The 19,873-nt window shown below is 58.0% G+C and overlaps 1 protein-coding gene across 10 annotated transcripts; it reads right to left on the reverse strand.

Annotated features, from left to right (window-relative positions):
* Positions 1–613: 613 nt before the first annotated feature.
* On the reverse strand, positions 614–14,216 carry AIFM3 (apoptosis inducing factor mitochondria associated 3). 10 transcript variants are annotated; one of them, XM_012466518.2, is made up of 21 exons: positions 14,109–14,216; positions 8,543–8,756; positions 8,210–8,319; positions 7,905–8,014; positions 7,782–7,826; positions 7,457–7,553; positions 7,262–7,374; positions 6,335–6,421; positions 5,818–5,909; positions 5,583–5,713; positions 5,351–5,466; positions 5,180–5,251; positions 5,024–5,087; positions 4,342–4,418; positions 4,114–4,231; positions 2,694–2,792; positions 2,363–2,438; positions 1,946–2,050; positions 1,315–1,335; positions 1,032–1,096; positions 616–977 (listed from the first exon to the last, which is right to left on the reverse strand). In XM_012466518.2, exons 1-20 carry the CDS (start codon positions 14,137–14,139, stop codon positions 1,057–1,059), a joined length of 1,818 nt encoding a protein of 605 aa, XP_012321941.1. In that variant the 5' UTR covers positions 14,140–14,216; the 3' UTR covers positions 616–977; positions 1,032–1,056. The 10 variants fall into 10 exon arrangements, with proteins under 10 accessions (XP_064227956.1, XP_012321937.1, XP_012321941.1 ...); XM_012466515.2 differs by having other exon boundaries at positions 1,032–1,335; XM_012466516.2 differs by having other exon boundaries at positions 961–1,096.
* Positions 14,217–19,873: the final 5,657 nt, after the last annotated feature.

The following is a 19,873-nucleotide window of genomic DNA, read 5'->3' on the forward strand; positions in this document are numbered from 1 at the left end:
CCAACGCCTCGGAACTGCCCTTCCCCGGTGCCTCCCAGGCCCACACCGCCCGAATACCCTCGGTGGGCTCGCAGTTCCCGGCATGCCCTGTGTCTGGGCGTGACTCTGGCCTGGATTGTCCGCCGCTTTTGGGATCTCACATACAGGGTTCCGGGCTCGCAGCGGCCTCTGCAGGCGGCTCAACGCTCCCTTTCCTGCTAGCGCCCCCAGCCCTGACCCCCCGCATTTCCCCTCATTCCTTGGCGTTCTTATTGACTGGGAGGCAACGCGGCGAGGAGCCTCTGGATTCTTATTCCTACTTAGCAGGGCCTCAGCTGCTTCACCTCCAACATGGGAATTGAGAATGCTCCGGCTATGAAAGGCACGGGGTCTGTCTCAGGACACAGCTCCCATAGCCCTAAGTGGTCAAATGCCCCAAAGTGTCAAGCAGGAGCCACCTCTGAAGGAGCATTTACTATCTCAAGACCATTGGGCGTGTTGTCCCTTCTACCTGTAGTACTCTCCCTTCAAAATTCAGAGCCAAAAGCAAAAAACTTTCCCTGATCGCAGAGAGGAGAGAGATGTGGGAGGGCAGGGGGCGCAGAATCAGTTGCTACCTTCTCTGGGCGTTCACAGGCCAAATTTCCTTGGTGTGGCACCTAGTATTGTATGATTGTGCCTGTTCCCTGTGGTCTGGCCCTATGCCTGCTGGCCCAATTACACTGGGAGTCATACAGATCTGCAAATGTGTGCGTTTTAATTTTACAGTAACGTCTAACATGTTGCTGGGTCCTTCAGGGGACCAGTCCCAACAGAAGGAGAAGAGACAGGGCCTGTCCTGCCTCTAGTGCCAGCTGTCAGTGGCAGCAGAGGCCTTGAGGGTTGAGCATCTTCTGGAGACTGCAGAGGCCTCCCTGGAGGGGAGTCAGGTGGCTGAAGGCAAGCACTGGGAGGGCTCAGGTTCTGACCTGGGGGATCCTGGGACTGGAGATTGGCACCTGCCCCCAAGGCTTGGCCTCTGCCCCTGGTGCTCCCCTGCCCCCACCCCGTGCCTGCCCAAGTCTACTGCATGTGAGCTCAGGATCCTTTCCCCGTAAGCCAAGACATGTCGCCAGTCCTGCAAGAATGAGGGGAAGAGGGGTCAGGACAGAAGAAAGCCTCTCCACTCTGGGCACCCAGAGCAGCTGGCCCTTGAGGACAGCAGGGGGTCTGTTCTGTGCCAGGCCCTGGTGCCCAGCAGGGAGGTGTACTTGGATAGATGGAGATAGTCCATTGAGTGGAGGGTCTGGGCTGAGATGGGAAAGGCTCAGAACGGTCAACATGAGGGACACGTACTTGCTGTGCAGCACAAACAGCCTTCACGAAGGCAAGAGAGAGAAACAGAAGGCCACGGAGAGAGCATGTCATTTATCATGTCCCCTTCTGGTCCTCCATTGTTTCCAGCTTGAAACCTGCCCCTGTCTCAAAGCCCCCCAGTGGCCTCCAGGCTGTCCCCAGTCCCTCCCAGAGGGTGAATCTCATTGGCACCATGCCAGGATAAGGGAACTAGCTGGTGTTGAGTGAGCCCTAGAACCACCCCAACATCTCTATGAAGGGTATACCCAGGGCATCACTAGCTGTGTTTCTCATCTAGCTTCTATCAGGCTTAGCACAAACACGTCCAGTTAGGTGTCCCAGGCCTGGTGATCGCCCATGCATTGGGCCCTGACCCCTCCCCACAGCACTGGCCCTGCTGGGGGATACACACCCCTATCCCTTCCATCCACTGTAAGCACATAACCAGCCTACTCCCAAACCATAATCCTTGCCCCATACCTCCCTGTAGTCCTGGAAGCCTCAGGTGATGCAAACCAACAGTGAAGGGAAAAGCCCTGGAAGGCTGTCGGGGTAGCTGGCTGTCATGGGCAGCTTAGCCAGTCCTCCAGGGAACTACTCCCCCGTCCAGGCCTCCCACACCCACACTCACTCCACTTCCCGCTTCCGGATGGCACGGCCTGAGGCCAGCACCTCAGCAACCTTGGACACGATAGGATCGTAGTTCATGCTGGCCACGGCGATCACCTCGTCACCTCTGCAGGGAGAAGATGGCCAAGCCTGAGGACTGCCAGGCAGTAGCCCCTTTTTGAAAACCCTGATGCACTGCTGTCCATCTGGGGCCCAGGGAAGGACCTAGCCCAGGGCAACAGGAAATGCACCCAGCCCGTCCTGCTTTGCACATTGCGGCTTGACCATGCACAAGCTTCAGGCTTTCCTAGGGAAGCTCCAGCAGTCTTCAGCGGGGCTCAGGGCTGGGTCGTTTTTCTGGGATTTTGCCTGGGATGAATCCCCCTTCCCGACTGAGCTCCCGCTGCTTCGCGCCCACACTGCATCCTGATGCTCTCACTTAGTGTAAAAAGCCACAAACTTCAGCTCCTCCAGATCTCCCTGGATGATGACGTCGTCGAAGCCTTCTCCGTAGCCTGTGGGCCGGGCAGGTGGGTGGCACCCACGTGAGCCGGGGAAGGGAAGGAGACTTCACAGGATCCCCTCCTAACCCCACCAGGCCCTGCTCCATACGTCCTTTTAGGTAGTTCCTAACCTCGCCCCTAGCGATTTCTTACCGGCCTCTCCTTAGTGCGGTCATAGCACTGCCCCTAGGTTTCCAGCCCCGCCCCACATCCAAGCCCCGCCCCTAATACCCTCGGTCCCACCCCCTTCCGAGGCCACGGGGTTACCCGTGTAGCGCAGACTCTTGCCAAACATGGCGGTCCAGAGGTAGGGCACGGTGCTGATCTCCGCCTCCTGCGCCAGCATGTTCTGGGCTGCCACGCGCCCTGCGGGACCCAGGGCCATGAAAACCCCGACTCTCGCCCTTACCACTCCCACAATACCTGCTCCTGATGCTGTGGAGACCCCTGACACGTGTGGCTCCTCCTCCTGGTCTCCCCAGAGGTCAAGAGACATCATTGTTCAGCCCACTGCCCACTTGCTCCTGCAGCTGACTGGTGCAGGGGAACACCTGACTCAGAGCTAGCCACTTGATTGCTTCCCTACAGAATCTGAATAAAGTGCCCTGCCTCTGGAAGGTCTGTTTCTTGGGGTTGGGGGACTACTCCACCATTTCAGCTGTGCACAGAGACACCTAATCAGACACATCAGGTCTGAAGAGGGAGGAGAATGGGACATAAGTATGCAGGGAGGCACAGATGACAGCCATGCACAAGGCCTCAACAAGACCAGCGTGGGTGGTCCCCACTGGAAGCCTCAGGTGATGCAAGCCAACAGTGAGGGAAAAGGCCCGGAAGGGCTGTGGGGGTGGCTGTCTGTCATGGGCAGCCTATGAGGCCCCAGTAGACCCCTGTATTGGATGTACTTCAAAGTGTCCTAAACTCTCCCGGTTAAATCCTAATTATACTTGGCTGATAAGTAGCCTTGGTTACTTACAACCTAGCAACAACTTTAGACTTTGAACTTGAACAGAAATTGGTACCAGGAGTAGGGTTTCAAGCTGCAAACCCTCAAGTGTACAGGCAGAGGGAAGGGAAGGTGGGTGCAGAGAAGTCCCTTGTCCCAGGCTGCAAGTCTGGCAGTCCTCTCTCTGAGGAAGTGGGGCAGCTAATGTGATGGCATCTGCAGCTTAGGGTCCCAGACCAGGTGTGCACTGTGGGCAAGGCTTGGGGGACTTAGTGGACAGCAAACATGAGGAGGAGAAAGCTATTCTTCAGAAAGCACAGTGTCTCCACTGAGCCCAGGTTTCTGGGCTTAGATGCCACCTTGGGGACCTACGTGAAGCAACTGAGTTCACAGAGACAGTTGAGTGGCCCGAGGGAAACAGAGGCATGAAGTATGAAGATGACCCATTCAATCCCTCCCTCCTTCCCCAGGTTGATTAGGAATTCTGCAGAATATATGTCCTTGGGGACAAAAAGGGAGTGACTAGCAGAAGGAAAACTGAGGTTGAGAAGCTGTGGCTGGCTCAATGGGGTGTCACTCTGTGTGCTGGCTGGATCGCCAGGATGAGGTTGGCCAGAGAACCCACATCAGAGCTTTGATGCCTAACACAGTGTCCAGGACCCAAGGTCAGCAACTGAGGCGTGGGCATGGGGACACTGAGACTCCCTCCCACCCCTCCATGTGCCTCGGGACTGGCCATACCCTGAGCATGAGCCATCTGCCAGTGTGGAATGTTCACTCTCCGGTTGTTCCTCCAGGCAAGGGGGAAGGTGACGGCATCACCAGCTGCAAACACGCCTGGGACATTGGTCTGCATCATCTGTAGAGAGAGGGCCCAGGGCTCCACGGGTGCGACAGGGGCCCTGACCTGAACCTCCTGACACACCCAGCCAAGACCAGGCCCTCCCCACCCAGCGCCATCCACCTCACCTTGTTGACAGGGATGAAGCCTCGGGAATCCAGACCGATGCCGCTCTGCCTCAGGAAGCCCGTGGCGGGCACCGCACCTGACCACACGGAGGCCTGTGTCCACTCCCTGGTCCTTCCCTTCTGCATAGTCACTCTCCAAGGGCACACCCCACACCCTGCATGTGGTGTACCAGCCCCAGACTGATCATCCAGGGGCTGCCCACCTGGGGCTTTCATGCACCCTGGCACACTACCCGGGCTTCCACAGACCCCAGTGCCTCCCACAAGACCTCGGGTATTGCCTCCTCCCAGAAGTGTTCCACGATGCCCTTAAGTGGGGGGCAGCATGCCATACCTCCTCAGCCCCTGCAGGTGTTAACACCTCCCAGGTCAGCCCCTCCCCAGATTGGCACCTCAGCTGGAGCAGGAGCCAATTCAAGGCTTGTCTATCAGCTCTCGCAGGGCATGGAGAGGAGTGTTACTGGGCTGCAGGCACTGGGAGCATCCTCTGTGCCAGGCCTGGGCTGAGCCCGGAACACACCTTCCCCAACAGCTCTGTGAAGTGGGGGCTGTTGGGGTCCCCATTTGACAGATGTGGTGGAAACTGAGGCTCTGGGAGGGGAAGGGACTAACGCAAGGTCACATGTGAGCATGTGCAGACGACTGCGCTGGTTCACGCCTGCCCGCCCGCACAGCCACTCACCAATGCCCACCACGCAGACATCAGCCCGCACGACCTTGCTGCTCTTCAACACAACCTCCTTCAGCTGTGGGGAGTTGGTGGGTGAACAGGTGGGCCCAGCTCCCAGGCTAGGAGACAGAGGACAGAAAGCAGCAGGGAGAAGGGAGAAGGGCCCACCTTTCCCTCCTGGGCCCGCAGCTCCGACACCTCCGTCTGCATGTAGAATTTCACCCGGTTGTTCTCAAACATCTGTCAGGCAAATGGGCAGGTGGGTGGTGGATGAGAGCGCAGCCAGGGGCCGGGCTGGGCCCCAGGGCTCTGAGGCACTGGGTACTGGGGTGGGCTCACCTTCATGAGGGCACGACCTACGCGCTCCCCCAGGAACCTCCTGAAGGGCGTCTCCTCCAGCTCCACCACAGACACAGAGTGGGCCTTCTCTGTCAGGTAAGCGGCCACCTCCATCCCTGATGGTGGGCAGGGGATGGCAGACTGGTACCCTGCACCTCCCTGGGCCAGAACTTCCCTGGAACTGTCCATGATGACCTGACCATCACCATCCCCACCGCCCACTACCTCTCACCCAGGAAGCCGGCTCCTACGACGACTACATTGCGGCCTCGGGCCAGCCTCACCACGCGATTGGCATCCTCTGGCGTCCGGATGGTGAACACGTTCTCCACCTCTTTGCCTTTGCAGCTCAGAGTCTTGGGGCTGAGACATGGCAGCATCAGTGAAGGCCTTCTGGCAGCCCCAGCCCTGTCCAGGCCAGTGGCCTGCCCAGTATCCAATGAAGGGTAAGAGGGAGACCCTCCTACCTGCTCCCTGGTGCCAGCAGTAGCTTGCTATACTCCAGCTTGAAGCCATCCTTGAACACGACCTTCTTGTTTCTCACGTCCACTGTGACCACCTGTAACCCCCGCCAGGCAGAGCATAAGCTTGGGCATGGGCCTGGACCTCGCTGCCCGCTCCTGGGTCCTGGCATACACCCAGAGCCCAGCCACAGCTTCTGAGAAGCCCCACTGGAGCAGATCCTGCCACCTGGACTTTGTTCTTTAAGCTTCGGACATCACCTTCCCTTCAAACCCGCCTTGCCCTCCCAAGTCCCACTAGGCTCTCCTATCCAGCCCTGATCATTCATTTCTGGACACCCTGGGGCTCTGTGTGCGCCCATGACCCACTGAGAAGAAGCTCATTGCTGTCTCCCAAGTCTGGGGCACCTCCCAGGTGCCTGGGCAGTGGGGCCAGGAAGAGCACCGACCCCCCGCCCCAGGGGCCCACACAACCTCAGGGTTCCTGCCTTCCCTCCCTGGGGCCTGTTTCCTGACCCTGTACCTGAGCCTCGGTGAGCACCTCGATGCCATAGGCTCGGAAAAACTCCTTGGGCCTCAGGGCCAGCTGCTCAGGCTGTGTGTCCAGGGACTGCGGGAGACAGCCAGCTTGAGAGGAGTCAGTTTACAGCAGAAGACCCTGGCACCCAGGGAAGGTGGGGCCAGCCCCAGCCACAGGGGCTGCAGAACAGAACTCAGCAAACCCAGATCTGGCCAGGCACAGTGACTCACGCTTGTAATCCCAACACTTTGGGAGTCTCAGGCAGGAGGATCGCTTGAGCCCAGGAGTTCAAGGCCAGCCTGGGCAACATGACAAAACCTCGTCTCTACAAAACATACAAAATATTAGCCAGGATGGTGGTGCACGCCTGTAGTCTCAGCTACCCGGGAGGCTGAGGTGGGAGGATGCTGCAGTGAGCTGTGAGACAGGCACTGTACTGCAGCCTGGGCGACACAGCAAGACCCTGTCTCAAAAAAAGAAAAGCCAGGCCAGGTGGCTCACGCCTGTAATTCTAGCACTTTGGGAGACTGAGGCAGGTGGATTGCCTGAACTCAGGAGTTCAAGACCGGTCTGGGCAACATGGCAAAACCCTGTCTCTACTAAAAATACAAAACATTAGCCAGATGTGGTGGTGCACACCTGTAATCCCAGCTACTCTAGAGGCTGAAGCATGAAAATTGTTTGAACCCAGAAGGTGGAAGTTGCAGTAAGCTAAGATGGAGCCACTGCACTCCAGCCCAGGTGACAGAGCGAGACCCTGTCTCAAAAAACAACAACAACGAAAAAAAAAACTTAGATTTTTGGGGGGGCACCTGCACAGGCCTAGCATAAGCAGAGAGGGCATCTGGCCAGACCCCCATGGGGTGACAAGCAAGGCTCAAAGTGGGCTTGACTGAGAGGGATAAGGTCCCTACTTGCCCCACCCGCTACCTTGCTGAGCTTGGGACGGTCATAGGGAAGATGCCGGTCTAGCGTGCACAGGACGATCCGGTCGGAGAAGCCCTCCTGCCGCAGTGTCTCTGCACACACCAGGCCAGCTGCACCTGAGGGGAGGGGCCCATGGGCCAGGGACCACGTCTCTCCAGCCCCATCTCCCACCCTGCCCCTCATAACTCCACTACCAACCTGCACCCACAATGAGCACATTGGTGCTACCGCTGTACCCAGCACTTGGAGAGATACACTTGGCCATCACCTTGGTCCTTCGCTGCAGCTGCAGGGCCTGTGGGTGGCAGGAGGGTGGAGAGTCATTGCCATCCTCCACGTGCCGTCATCCTGGCAGGCAAGTCCTGGAGTCCAGCCCAGCCTCATCCCCACCACAACCCCTCACTCTGCTCCAGTGATACGTGCCAAGCTCCTCCCACCACAGGGTCTTTGCCTGTGGTGTTCTCTGGGCCAAGATGCCCTCCCCACTCCTTCCTTCTACCTGAGGCCTGAGCCACCCCCTCACCTGCTTGCTGGCCCGGACATACACCTTCTCCTTCTCAATCTTCACCTGCAAGGGCTGCATTGCTCAGGACCAGCCCTGAACCCTACACCCCAGATTCCCACCCCACTGCACTCCTGGCCCCACCTGGAACTTGTGCAGACTGTCCAGGCCGGGGAAGTCCTCCAGGTCCCCAGTGCTGATGTTGAAGCAGGCGCCATGCCAGGGGCAGCGCACCCGACCACGGGACAGAACTCCTGGGAAGGGGAGGTGCCAGGCTGGGGCCACCAGCAGGGGTTGCTTCCCAAGGATCCTTGTGCCCTGGCAACTGCGGGCCCCTCCCCACAGCCCAGGAGGCTTCTCTGATAGAGGAAGATCCTGGAGCCTGGAGAGGAGCCAAGCTGGCATGGGGCCTGGAAGGTCCCCTTCATGCCTCCCACCTGACAGCTCACCTTTCACCAGGGGTGCTCCGTAGTGTGGACACTTGTGGCCCAGGGCGTGGAACTCCCCATTGTCCTTCACCAGCAACACCTTCCCCCAGCCCAGCTCCACTTCCCGCATCCTGGGGAACCGCAACACTCAGAGGACAGGTCAGACCCCAGGCACAACCTCCTGGCAGCTCCTCCCAGTGCTGAGCCTTCTGGGGAGCAGCCCCAGACCGGTAGAGGCCACAGAGGCAGTGACCAGGAGTCTTCAGGCCACCCCCTGCCCCCGGGCTATGGCCTGTGCCTCACCCTCCCACTTTCGGATCCCTGATCCCACGCCCAGGCAGGCCCAGAACCCACTGGCCATTCTCAAGGTCCTTGACGTGGCAAACAGCAGCCTCCACACAGTCCTGAGGGCTGGGGTAGGGGTGAGGGGTGGGCAGGCGCTCCTCCGTGTGGAAGTGGCGGGCCGTGCCGTTGCCCTGGTAGGCCCGGGGGCTGCCCTTCCCACTGGCCGACAGCTCCTCCTTGCCTCTCTCCTTCTCAGGCAGCACCACCTCGATCTTGAGCTCCACTGTGGGCAGGGCAGCGCCTTGAGTCCCCCAGCTCAGCCCACTTCCTCCCCCATCCCACAAGCTGGATGCAGAGTCCAGCTCCTCAGGGTGCTGGGAGGCTCAGTCCTGCCTGGCAACCTCCCCAGAATGCCCTCTGCACCACCAGCAAAGAGCATTAAACCTGGCATAAAGCAGAGGAGGGGCATGGATGGGTGGGGGTGCACCCGGGTCTGCATGAATTCCTTTCTGTATGTCTGTTTTTATTTATTTTTTTTTTTTTGAGACAGGGTCTCGGTCTGTCGCCCAGCTGCAGTGCAGTCGGGCAATCTCGGCTCACTGCAGCCTCTGCCTCCTGAGTTCAAGCGCTTCTCCCACCTCAGCCTCCCCAGTAGCTGGGACTACTGAATGCCACCACACCAGGCTAATTTTTGTATTTTTTGGTAGAGACGGGGTTTCAACATGTTGGCCAGGCAGCCCTCAAACTCCTGACCCCAAGCGATCTGCCCACCTTAGTCTCCCAAAGTGCTGGGATTACAGGCGTGAGCCACCACACCTGGCTTCCTTTTTCACTTGCAGTATTAGTGAAGGGGGGTACAGAGCTAAGTTCCTCCAACCCTGCAACTCTCCTGGCTGCAGAAATCTCTGCAGCAGAAAGAACCCTGAGGCCCGAAAGTCCTGGATCTTCCAATGGACAATGACTACATCCCTGACAGCTCAGGGACACATTTAGGGTATGACTCATGTGCATTCAGGGATTCAAAAGTGGCAGCAGCTCAGTTCCCAGCTAGTGAATCTGGATGACAGGAAGTCAAGGGTTCATTGTCTATTCTTACAACTTTCCCATACATTTAAATTTTTTTCAAAAATTAAAAAAAAAATGTACACAGAATAATTTCAACTTCTTCTTCTTCTTCTTTTTTTTTTTTTGGACAGAGTTTCACTCTTGTTGCCCAGGCTGAAGTCCAATGGCACCATCTCAGCTCACTGCAACCTCTGCCTCCCGGGTTCAAGCTATTCTCCTGTCAGCCTCTCAAGTAGCTGGGATTACAGGCATGCGCCACCACGCCCAGCTAATTTTGTATTTTTAGTAGAAATGGGATTTCTCCATGTTGGTCAGCCTGATCTTGAACTTCCAACCTCAGGTAATTTACCCGCCTCAGCCTCCCACAGTGCTGGGATTACAGGCATGAGCTACCACGCCCTGCCCAATTTCAACTTCTTAAAATAGCTCTTCTCACCAATTTGAGAATCCTTCATCACTGACCAGGTGCTGGGTTTTCAGTGTCCTTGTGTGTCCTGGGTGTGAACCCCAGCATGGGAATGCATGTGGATGGCACAGAGGGGGCACAAACCCCCTACAGCCTCCATACAGAGGCCCCCACCCCAGCATGCCCACGGGGCCAGCTATAGTGGGGAGTGAGCCAGAGATTGCCATTTTCTTCTTTCTACTTTTCCACATTCTCCAAATTCCCTATGATGTTCCTGGGATATTTTTCTAATTAGAAGAGAACAATAAACAGAATTTTTAGCAGCAATAATCCGGCCCCGCAGGCTGCTGCTGTAGGGAGGATGCTGAGTGGTGGACGCTAAGCCTCTGGCACAGCATGGGCCCGATGCCGGAGCAGGAGGTACCTCTCTCACCTCCCAAGGCACCAGCGCCTCCAGGCTTCACCTCTTATCCCCACCACCTCATTCAGACCTGACACTCCAGAAACCAAGAACCCAGAGAGTCTGCTGAGCTGCACCTCCAGCCCTTTACCTGAGCTGTCCCCTGGGCTGGGGCACCATCCTTCCCATCTACCCAGACAAAGCTCAGGAGTTGCCTCTCCTGGCTGCCTGGCCCCTGCATATCCCTCATCTCATGTTCTGCTAATCCCCCACCCTGGCCAGGCCCCCTCCCCAACCCCAAGTCCCAGCCCCCAGCTCAGGCCCAGGCATAGCAGGGGACAGGGGCAAAGGTCAGTTCCTTGACTCCAGCCTGGCAGGGAGGGGGCAGAGCACATAACCACACTGAGCCAGTCATATCAGGTGGGGGGTTATGGGTGGGGTTTTTCATTCCATTTGCTATACTTTATGTAATAGTGTTAAAATGTTTTTGGAAGAATTAAAAAGAGAAATACTGTGGACTTAGCTGACACCAGCTCTGGAAGCTGTGGGAGCTCACAAATAGCCTGGCAGGGGGGCCAGATAATGCCAAGCCAGGCCACTCTCATCCTCCACCTCCCAGAAGGCTCTGAGCCTGCTCACTGATACAGTCTAACGGAAGCCATTAAGTCAGGGGCCCTTTGGAAAGGTGGATGGGAGGGGCGTATCTGCTCACCCACAAAATGGGATCAGCCCCAGCTCCATGACTTCTGGCTGCCCATAGTCCTGCCTTAGCCTCTTTGGACCTCAAGATGCCTTTATTATAAAATGGAGAGAAGGCCAGGTGCAGTGGTTCATGCCTGTAATCCCGACACTTTGGGAGGCCAAGGCAGGAGGATCACTTGAGGTCAGGAGTTCAAGACCAGCCTGGGCAACAGGGCGAGACCTAGTCTCTACAAAAAAATTTAAAATGTGCCAGCTGGCTGGGAATGATAGCTCACTCCTGAAATCCCAGCACTTTGAGAGGCCGAGGCAGGCAGATCACTTGAAGTCAGGAGTTTGAGACCAGCCTGGCCAACATGGCAAAACTCCGTCTCTACTAAAAATATAAAAATTAGCTGGTCATGGTGGCATAGGCTTGTAATCCCAGCTACTTAGGAGGCTGAGGCAGGAGAATCACTTGAATCTGGGAGGCAGAGGTTGCAGTGAGCTGAGATCGTGCCACTGCACTCCAGCCTGGGTGAAAGAGTGAGACTGTCTCAAAAAAAAAAAAAAAAAAAATTGCCAGTCATGGTAGTGCAGGCCTATAGTCCCTATTACTTAGGAGGCTGAGGTGGGAGGATCACTTGAGCCCAAGAGTTCCAGGCTGCTGTGAGCTATGATTGTGCAACTTTACTCCAGCCTGGGCAACAGAATGAGACCTCATCTCAAAAACCAAAAATAAAACAGAGAGAAGAGCAAATGCCTGCCTCGTTGGTGATAGTGAATGCTGAAGGAAATAATGTATGTAACCCAGAGTAGAAGCTCAAAAGATGGAGTTGGGCGGCAGTGTTTTACCAGTTAGCTCTGAGCCTAGCAGCCATGATGAGGATGGAAAGCCTTTAGGTAGCAGCTGTGGCCTAATAAAAGGCAGATTAACAGATGCTAAGAGAGCTGCACTTCCTCCTAGCTCTGAGCTAGGTGAGGGAGTGGCCTGATATCTTCCTATCCTATCCTTGTGTGATTTTTTTTTTTTTTTTGGAGATGGAGTCTCGCTGTCTTGCCCAGGCTGGAGTGCAGTGGTGCAATCTCAGCTCAATGCAACCTCTGCCTCCTGAGGTCAAGCGATTCTCCCACCTCAGTCTCCTGAGTAGCTGGGATTACAGGCATCGGCCACCATGCCCAGCTAATTTTTTGTATTTTAGTAGAGATGGGGTTTCACTGTGTTGCCCAGGCTGGTCTCGAACTCCTGACCTCGCAATCCACCTGCCTTGGCCTCCCAAAGTGCTGGGATTAGAGGTGTGAGCCACTGTGCCCGGCCGATATCTTCTTATCAAGAACTCAGACAGAACACGTAGGAGCACAGAGGGAGCCCAGGAAGCCAGGTACTGATCCACACAGAACCACAGAACTGAGTGGAGTCAGATAGAAAGTGAAGGATTTGCATAGAGATCTTCTGCTTGCTCTGGTCTCTCTGTGGCCCCTGAACCCTCACTCCCCAAACACTGTTACTCCCATATCTGGAAATTGTCTAAGCCTCATGCCTGACCTGCCCAGCATGGGCATCTGGGCCCTGAGCCTCTGGCTCCAGCCCCGCAGGGGAGTCCTGGCGGCACAGAGCCCAGCTCAGGGAAGAAGGGATAACAATACTCCACAAGTGCTTCTTGTGTGCAGGCCTCATGCTAGGCACAACAGCCCCACTTTACAATGAGGACGCAGAGGCTCAGAAGGGTGAGATTACCTGCCCAAGGCCACACAGCCGGGAAAGGACAGGGCTGGATTTGCCTAAGGTCTTAGTGCTACCTTTGGTGAGAGTGCTCCCCCCCCAACAATGACAGTCCTGGGGCCACGAGTCCTGGGGCCACGGGTCCCAGGCAGGCCAGCCCTTTGGGGTCCTTTAAAAGAGCCTGCAGGTGGCATCTTCTGCCAGAGCCTCCTGCCAGCCCAGCAGTGCCACAGATGCCTGGTATGAGGCCAGCTGGCATCATCCCATCCACTTCTAAGGGGAGACAATGGACGTCATCTGCCCAAGGCACATTTTGAGGCAGGGAGGGATCCAGGGCAGGCCTGGGTGTCCAAAGCACAGGAGCCGGGGGAGGAAAAGTGGTTTCCTGGAGCAGGGGCAGGTGGGTCCCTCTGCCCGGTGGGTCATCACAGCTCTCCTCCCTCCCCCAAGTTCTCCCTTAGACCCAGGAAAAGGAGAAAAGGCTCACAAGTTCCAAGGTAATGGAGCCGATGGGTATCAGGTAAGGGGAGCTGGGGTGAGCTGGCCGGGCGGACTGGCGGGGTGAGTGGAGCACTGGCTGGGCTCTTGAGGCCTCGCTAAACCTCAGTTTCTCCATCTGTGACAAAGCTGCACAGTCCTGCCTCCCTAGGTGTTGTGAGGAGAGAAGAGGGAAAGTGGGGAGCCAGAGGGAGAGCTCCATAGACAGGAGTCTTCAGTGGGGAACAGACCTAGGCCTCCCCAGCGCCCCAGGACACTCCCACATCTGGCTGGAGCCGCACAGGCTAGGTTGGGTGGCAATTTCCTGTATAAATGGGGAAGTGTGTCCAGAAAGGCCAAGAAGGCAGCCCAAGACCACACAGGGGGTCAGAGGAGAGGGAGTGGGCCAGGATCTGCCCACTACACTCTCACAGCAACACTGAGAGGTCAAGGTGGCCAGCCCTTCTCTTTTGCAGAGAGAAAAACTGAGGCTCAGAGAGGTAAGTTGCATGCCCCAGGTCACAGAGTGTCTGAGGTTATCCCCAGACACCCCCTTCCCTGGCCCTGGGGGCATAGCCCCTTCCCCAACGCAACAGGAGGAACCCTGCCTTTCCTTTTCCAAGAAGGGTCCTGCTGTTATTTCCACCACCACCACCACTCAAAGCCCCAAGGAAAAAGGGGCACCCACTGGAGCGGGGGCCAGCCCGGGGAACTGCTCCAGGCCCCCTACCCCCTCCTGGCCGCGCGTATTAACATTCCGAGCGGGCTCCTGCCTAGCCTGACCTACTTCAGAGGCCTGCCGAGCTCAGAGAGGGAGGGGGGGAAGAGGAGGGAGGAGGAGGCAGGGAGGGAGGAGTAAGGACAGAGGCAGGAAGACAGGAGGTACCTGGTTTGGGCTTGGAGAAGCAGCCGCCCATGGCGAGTGGCCTGAGGATGGCCGGCAGGCAGGAGCACAGATGGGGAGCTGTCGGAGGCCTAGGGCGCCCCCCATGGGGCTGGACCCCCTGCAGGCCTTAGAGATGCTGGAGCCGCCATCCTGCTGGAGCTGCTCTGGGACCTGCAGGGGAGACTGGGGCTGTCAGGACCGGGGCATGCGTGCGGGCAGAGGTAGAGAGAGACTGTGGGAGCTTCGGAAAGAGTCTTACATTTGAGCTGGGAACCATGGCGTGTAGGGGAGTCTGGTCCCAGAGCAGGGTGCCCTGGAGGGCACCTCCCCTTTGAAGCCCTCCAAGCTCAGCTCCCTCACTCCCCCAGTGGAGTTCCTCTGCCCCAACCTCGGCCACCCTCAGTCCAGCCCCGAAGCTCCCTTGCCCAGGAAATCCTCCCTGATTCCTGCTACCTCCTCATGCCCTCCCTTCCCCTCTCCAAATCCCACAGCCTGGGAGTTCTGGGACCCTCCGTTCTCCTGGGAGACCACTGTAGCTAGTCTCCAGCAGTGGGTCACCGTGGGCAAGCTGAAGCCCTCCTCGTCCTTGGTCTTCTCCCTCCTAAAATGGGGGTGACATCAGACTCCCCCTGGTCCAGCCCCATCCTGTCTAGCACTCTGGACACCCACCTCCTCACAGGACAGCCACTGCTCTGTGTTCCAGGCCCAGCAGTGGACTGAGGCTGCCGGGCCTTGGAAGGCAGGGCAGGGAGGGAGGGGGTCCAGGAGGCGGCCCAGCCTCCATCCTCCTCCCAGCTCAAGCTGTGGCCAGGAGGGGCTGGGGAGCGGTGTGGGGCTAGGCTAGTCCACTGGTCCCCAGGGAAACCCAGCTCTGTGGTGAACAGAAGTGGGCGGCCAGCCCAGGCCTGATGGGGTTAGGGGAAAGCAAAGCCAGGCACACAGCCCTGCCACGCCGGTGCCCAGCAGCCAAAGCTCCCCCTACCCCTGACTCCAGCCCAGGTCTGTTGTGCTGAGGTCATGCCCAACAGCAGATGGGGAAAGCAAGCGGCCAAGGTCTCATCAAGGTCAAGCAGCAGGTAGGGGTATCCATGTGGCCTCCCACCCTCCCTACTTTAGTCAGTTTTACGATGGGCAGGGGCCCAGAAAGCCCCCATATCACCCTAAGGCCTGGCAAGGTGCCCTGGGGGAGGGAGGGAGCACCTGCAAGGTAGGGAGATCACTGTAGTCCAGGTGCCTTCCAGGCCACAGGGTGGGCCTTCCGGAAGATGCAGCCTACAGGTGGACTTTGGAAGGCCCAGGGCACAGGCATAGCTGCCTTGTTTACAAATGACCTCCCCACAGTCCATCCCACTGCCATCCTCCTGTTTCCCCTGGAAGTTCTTCCTGAAGTCTCACTTGAGGTGGGACTGAGGGCCCCTGGTCTGGCCCAGATCCCAGGAAGGGACATGGGTGGGTGCCTGAGAGTGAGGGGTGGAAATGAAAGGACAGGTTGGAGAGGGACCATTGTTCCTGTTGGCCCTCAAGGTGCCCATTACAGGGGAGCAGGCGGTGGCTCCCATAACCACTGGAGTGTACCCTGGCTCTTTCCCCCACTTGTCAGGAAGGTCTATAAAACTCAGTTGCCACCAGCCCCACCTGCCCCCTCCCTGGGCACTAGGTGGCCCCTCCCCAGGTCCTGGATTCACCCCTGGCTCAGCCCTGCCCACTTCCTTCCTGCCTGACCTCAGTCCTCAGCTGCTAAGCCACAGATCCCAGGAAAGGTCAGACCTGGTCTTGCCACTGGGGACCTGCCCCAGGCTGTGCCGTCCCTTCTCGAGTTCTCCTGGGGCCTGAATCCCCCAGGGCCTAGACCAGGAAGGAGACTAGGTGGGGCCCCTGTGCCTTCAGCCTACTGTGTGCTAAATCAGCTTGAAGCCTGGTGACCGCACTCAAAGGCAAAGGTCCTTGCCAGGGGCAGGGCAGGAGGGCCCTCTGGTTTGTGCCGAGGGCCAGAGTGTCTGCTGTTCCTTGCCCACAAGCTGCCCACTGCGGAAAAGTTCCAGCAGAGCGCAGTGCTAATCACCCAGGAGGAGTCTGTGTCTGTCCTAGGGGCCCTGGGACCTGTGAAGTGGGACTGGATTACCCCCACCTCACAGAGTGGCCTCTGGTCCCCTCCACCCTCCCAGGGCTCCTGGCGCCCCCGGGCCAAGGCTGGGCAGGGTCCTCTTCCGACTCCTCCACCTCTCGCCCACCTGCCCCCACCGCTTCATCCCAAGGGCTCCAGCCCAGATCGGGCTCCCAGTAGTCTCCAGGCGTCCTAGGGATGGCATCTGATCCCAGTCCCGCCTTAGAGTGTGGGGGCTCCGCGCTCTCCCCTCCCCCGGAGCTCAGGTGCAAGCCTCTGTCCACTCTCCCCGCCTTTGCACGTGCAGTTCCCTCTCTCTGGGAAGCCGGTCCCAGCAGCCAGCTCTGTCCCGGTGACCCCGCCAGACCTTGCAGCCCGGGAAGGGGGGCTGGCACACCGTGGGGCCCCGCGGCAAGCCACGAAGGGGCCGTTGTGGGACTAGAGAAGGACGCGGGGCGCTCCGGCCCGTGGCCAGTGTCTCTGGCCCCAGTTGCCGACCCCCAGCCCCTAACGCGCCAGCCCCGGGTACGAGACCCGCGAGCGCAAGCGCTGGCCCGCGGCGCCCGCCGGGGCGAAGGAGCCGGGGCGGCGGGCGGGGACCGGGGTCGCAGGGGCCAGGGTACCCGGGGCGGGCGCTCACCTGGGCTCCGCGCGGGCCTGGGCTCGGGAAACGCTCGGGACCGCGGGCGCGGGGGGGTGGCGGGGAGGCGCGGGCGGGGCGGGGCTGGCGCTGCGGCTGCACTGCGGCCGGGGAGCCCGCGGAGCCCAGCACCGCCCCGCGGGGCCGGAGCAGGTGTGGGGCGGCCGGGGAACACGGGACGGGCCCGGGCCCTTGACGTCCGGACCGGAGTTGCGGGGCGTGGGGAGGCAGCCGGGGACCGCTCTGGCCTGGGGAGCCCCGGGCCGGGGTCTGGGTCTCCGGGGATCCTCGCGACCTCCTAGGGATGCCCAGCTGGGGCGAGCAAAGGGTACGGTTCTTTTTTTCTTTCCTTTCTTTCCTAAGTCTCGGAACCATCTGTGAGCGGAGTGGGGAACTTGAATCAGTCGGAGTAGCCTCCTCAAGAAGGAAAACCCCAATCAAACCTTGCTGCCCATAGCTCCCTTCACTGGCTGGGGGTTTCAGGTTCCCGTCTCCTAGGTTCCTCCTGGCGCTCCCTCCACACATACCAGGGTCTGTTTTCAATTATATTTTATTACATTTTCTTTTTTTCCCCTGTCATTTACCAGAACTCTTGGGATCTCCAGAAATCACAGTGCACCCTGGTGTTGTGCCTCCTCCTTCAGGAAGCGCTCCCTGACTAGCCTCCCCTGTATTAGGGCTGATTATTCTGGCTGCTAACACTTGGGTGTTTCATTGTCCTTAATGTGTTGATCTCTGCATTGTAGAACTTGTCCTCCAGCAGGCTGGAGCACAGAGGCTGTGTAGGTCCCTCCCTTGTCTGGGCCTTGCTCTCCTCTCCTGTAAGGAGGGCAATAATGACAGCAGTAATAGTTCCCTGTGCCAGACCCAGCCGGCCTTTTCAGGCCATCCTTTGGGACTATTTGTGCCCCACCCCACCCAGGGGGCAAATTCAAGCCCCTCATCCCACCACCCTCCTACAATTTTACAGATAGGAAAGGCAGCCCAGGGAGTCCTAGTCTTGCTCAGGGTCAGGAGCAGGCCCTGCATGGGTCACGCTGGGGGCAGGTGGTGTGGTGCCCAGGCCCAGAGGGCACATGTGGCTCAATTCAGGTTAAGTCCTCTCAGCTCATGTGTTGTTTCCACAGCAGGACCATTGCCACCGCCACAGGAGGGTCCCATCGCAGGGCAGATGGCAGTGTTTGAGCCTGGTGCCCTCTGTCTCGAACCAGCCTGCCTGGAGAGTTCATACACGTGGTGATCTTACTGCCCCAGCCCCCACCCCCCACCCACAGAATCTCTAGCTAGGAAGACCATGTGTCCCATAATAATTATGGCTGTGATTTTGCATGCATTTATTTCCTTACCCATCACAATAGCTGAGGAGGAAGGTTCTCTTTGTACAATCTCCATTTCAAAAACAGAAAAACTGAGGTTCAGTGAGGTTAGGGATTCTCCAGGCCCACACAACTGCTAAGTGGCAGAGCAGCCCTGGGCAGGCTGGCCTCCAGGATGGAGGGGTGGAAGCAGGAGGGGAGAGGCCTTCTAGGCTCATGCAAGGCCACAGGGCCTTTAGTGCACAATTCAAGTCTGTGACTGCGCCAATCAGTGAGTGGACCCCTCTGCTCCAGCCTCCCCAGGAAACAGTGGGTAATTGAAGTGCTCTCCCAGACTGCTGCCAGGACAACACCACAGGCACAGAGCCAGGCACAGGGGTGCCTGGGAAATGGGGTCGGGGCTGCTGAGTTTGGGGTGTCAGAGATAAAGCTGGGGAAACAGGTCAGTGTGGGGGCTGTGAGGAGGCCAGCAACCTGGGGAGATACCCTGACACAAGGCAAGTGCAGGCCTGACCTGGGGCAAGTCCCTTATGGCCTCCTTAGTCCCAGGCTCTGTGCTTGAGGTTCCTGCTGCCCCATGCTGGGGCAGAAATCACAAGATCTTCATGGAACAAAGCTAAAACCAAGGGCAGGCTAGAAGTGCTGCCTCTCAAAGGGCCTTCAGACTTAGGGAATATGCATGTGGCCCCGGGGCCCCAGGAAGACCCAGGAGGGCTCTGAGCCCCAGGCAGCCTGAGGTCCTTATCTTGCCCCAAGGATGGTTCTGGAAAGACAATAATATTCCAGCAACCTTAACAATACCAAATGGAGCACATGGCTGCGGTTAGATGACCTAGAGCAGCTGGGAGGTCCCCCAGGCCCATCAGACACCCCAAAGGCAGGAGGAGATAGCCAAGGTTAGAGAAGCAGTGAGTGTGGGGAGGATAATTTCACAGCCTGGGAGAGAGGCGGATCCCTAGGCACCCCCAGCCCTGGAACACCCCATCACCCAGCAAGCTTGTGCCTCTTCCTTACATCCACCCTCTACTGTCAGGTTCTCCTGTTCCCCACTCCCCTCACCCTAGGGTCTCCAAGCAGGGGGTGCAGGTATTCAGGTAAGAAACTGGCCAGGCATGGCAGCTCACGCCTGTAATCCTAACACTTTAGGGGGCTGAAGCAGGAGGATCTCTGCCTGGGCAACATGGCAAAACTGTCTCTACAAAAAACAAACAAAACAACACATTAGCTTGGTGTGGTGGTGCAAGCCTGTAGTCCCAGCCACTTGGGAGGCTGAGGTGGGAGGATGCCTTGGACCCGGCAGTCAAGGCTGCAGTGAGCCATGATTCTGCCACTACATACCTGTAATCTCAGCATTTTGGGAGACCAAGGCGGGCAGATTACTTGAGGTCAGGGGTTTGAGACCAGCCTGGCCAACATGGTGAAACCCCAACTCTACTAAAAATACAAAAATTAGCTGGGTGTGGTGGCGTGCACCTGTAATCACAGCTACTCAGGAGCCTGAGACAGGAGACTCGCTTGAACCCGGGAGGCAGAAATTGCAGTGAGCAGAGATTGCGCCCCTTCACTCCAGTCTGGATGGCAGAGCGAGACTCCATCTCCAAAAATAAAAATAAATTAAGAACTGAGCCAGCTTCAGTATCTAACATTGTGGTTGACACTGTCGCCCCCTGGAGGCCAATCTGATAATCAGCAGGATTCGCCTTGA

Source organism: Aotus nancymaae, unplaced genomic scaffold (genome assembly GCF_030222135.1).
Source record: "Aotus nancymaae isolate 86718 unplaced genomic scaffold, 86718_ANA_hifiasm-v0.15.2.pri h1tg000210l, whole genome shotgun sequence".
NCBI lineage: Eukaryota > Metazoa > Chordata > Mammalia > Primates > Aotidae > Aotus > Aotus nancymaae.

Coding starts and splice junctions, on each gene's coding strand:
- AIFM3 (XM_012466513.3), bottom strand. CDS start 14,139: ATGGGCGGCTGCTTCTCCAAGCCCAAACCAG. Junction 6,422..7,261: donor ACCGTCCCAAGCTCAGCAAG/GTAGCGGGTGGG, acceptor TGTCTCCCGCAG/TCCCTGGACACACAGCCTGA. Junction 2,793..4,113: donor GCAGATGGCTCATGCTCAGG/GTATGGCCAGTC, acceptor TGGGTCCCGCAG/GGCGCGTGGCAGCCCAGAAC.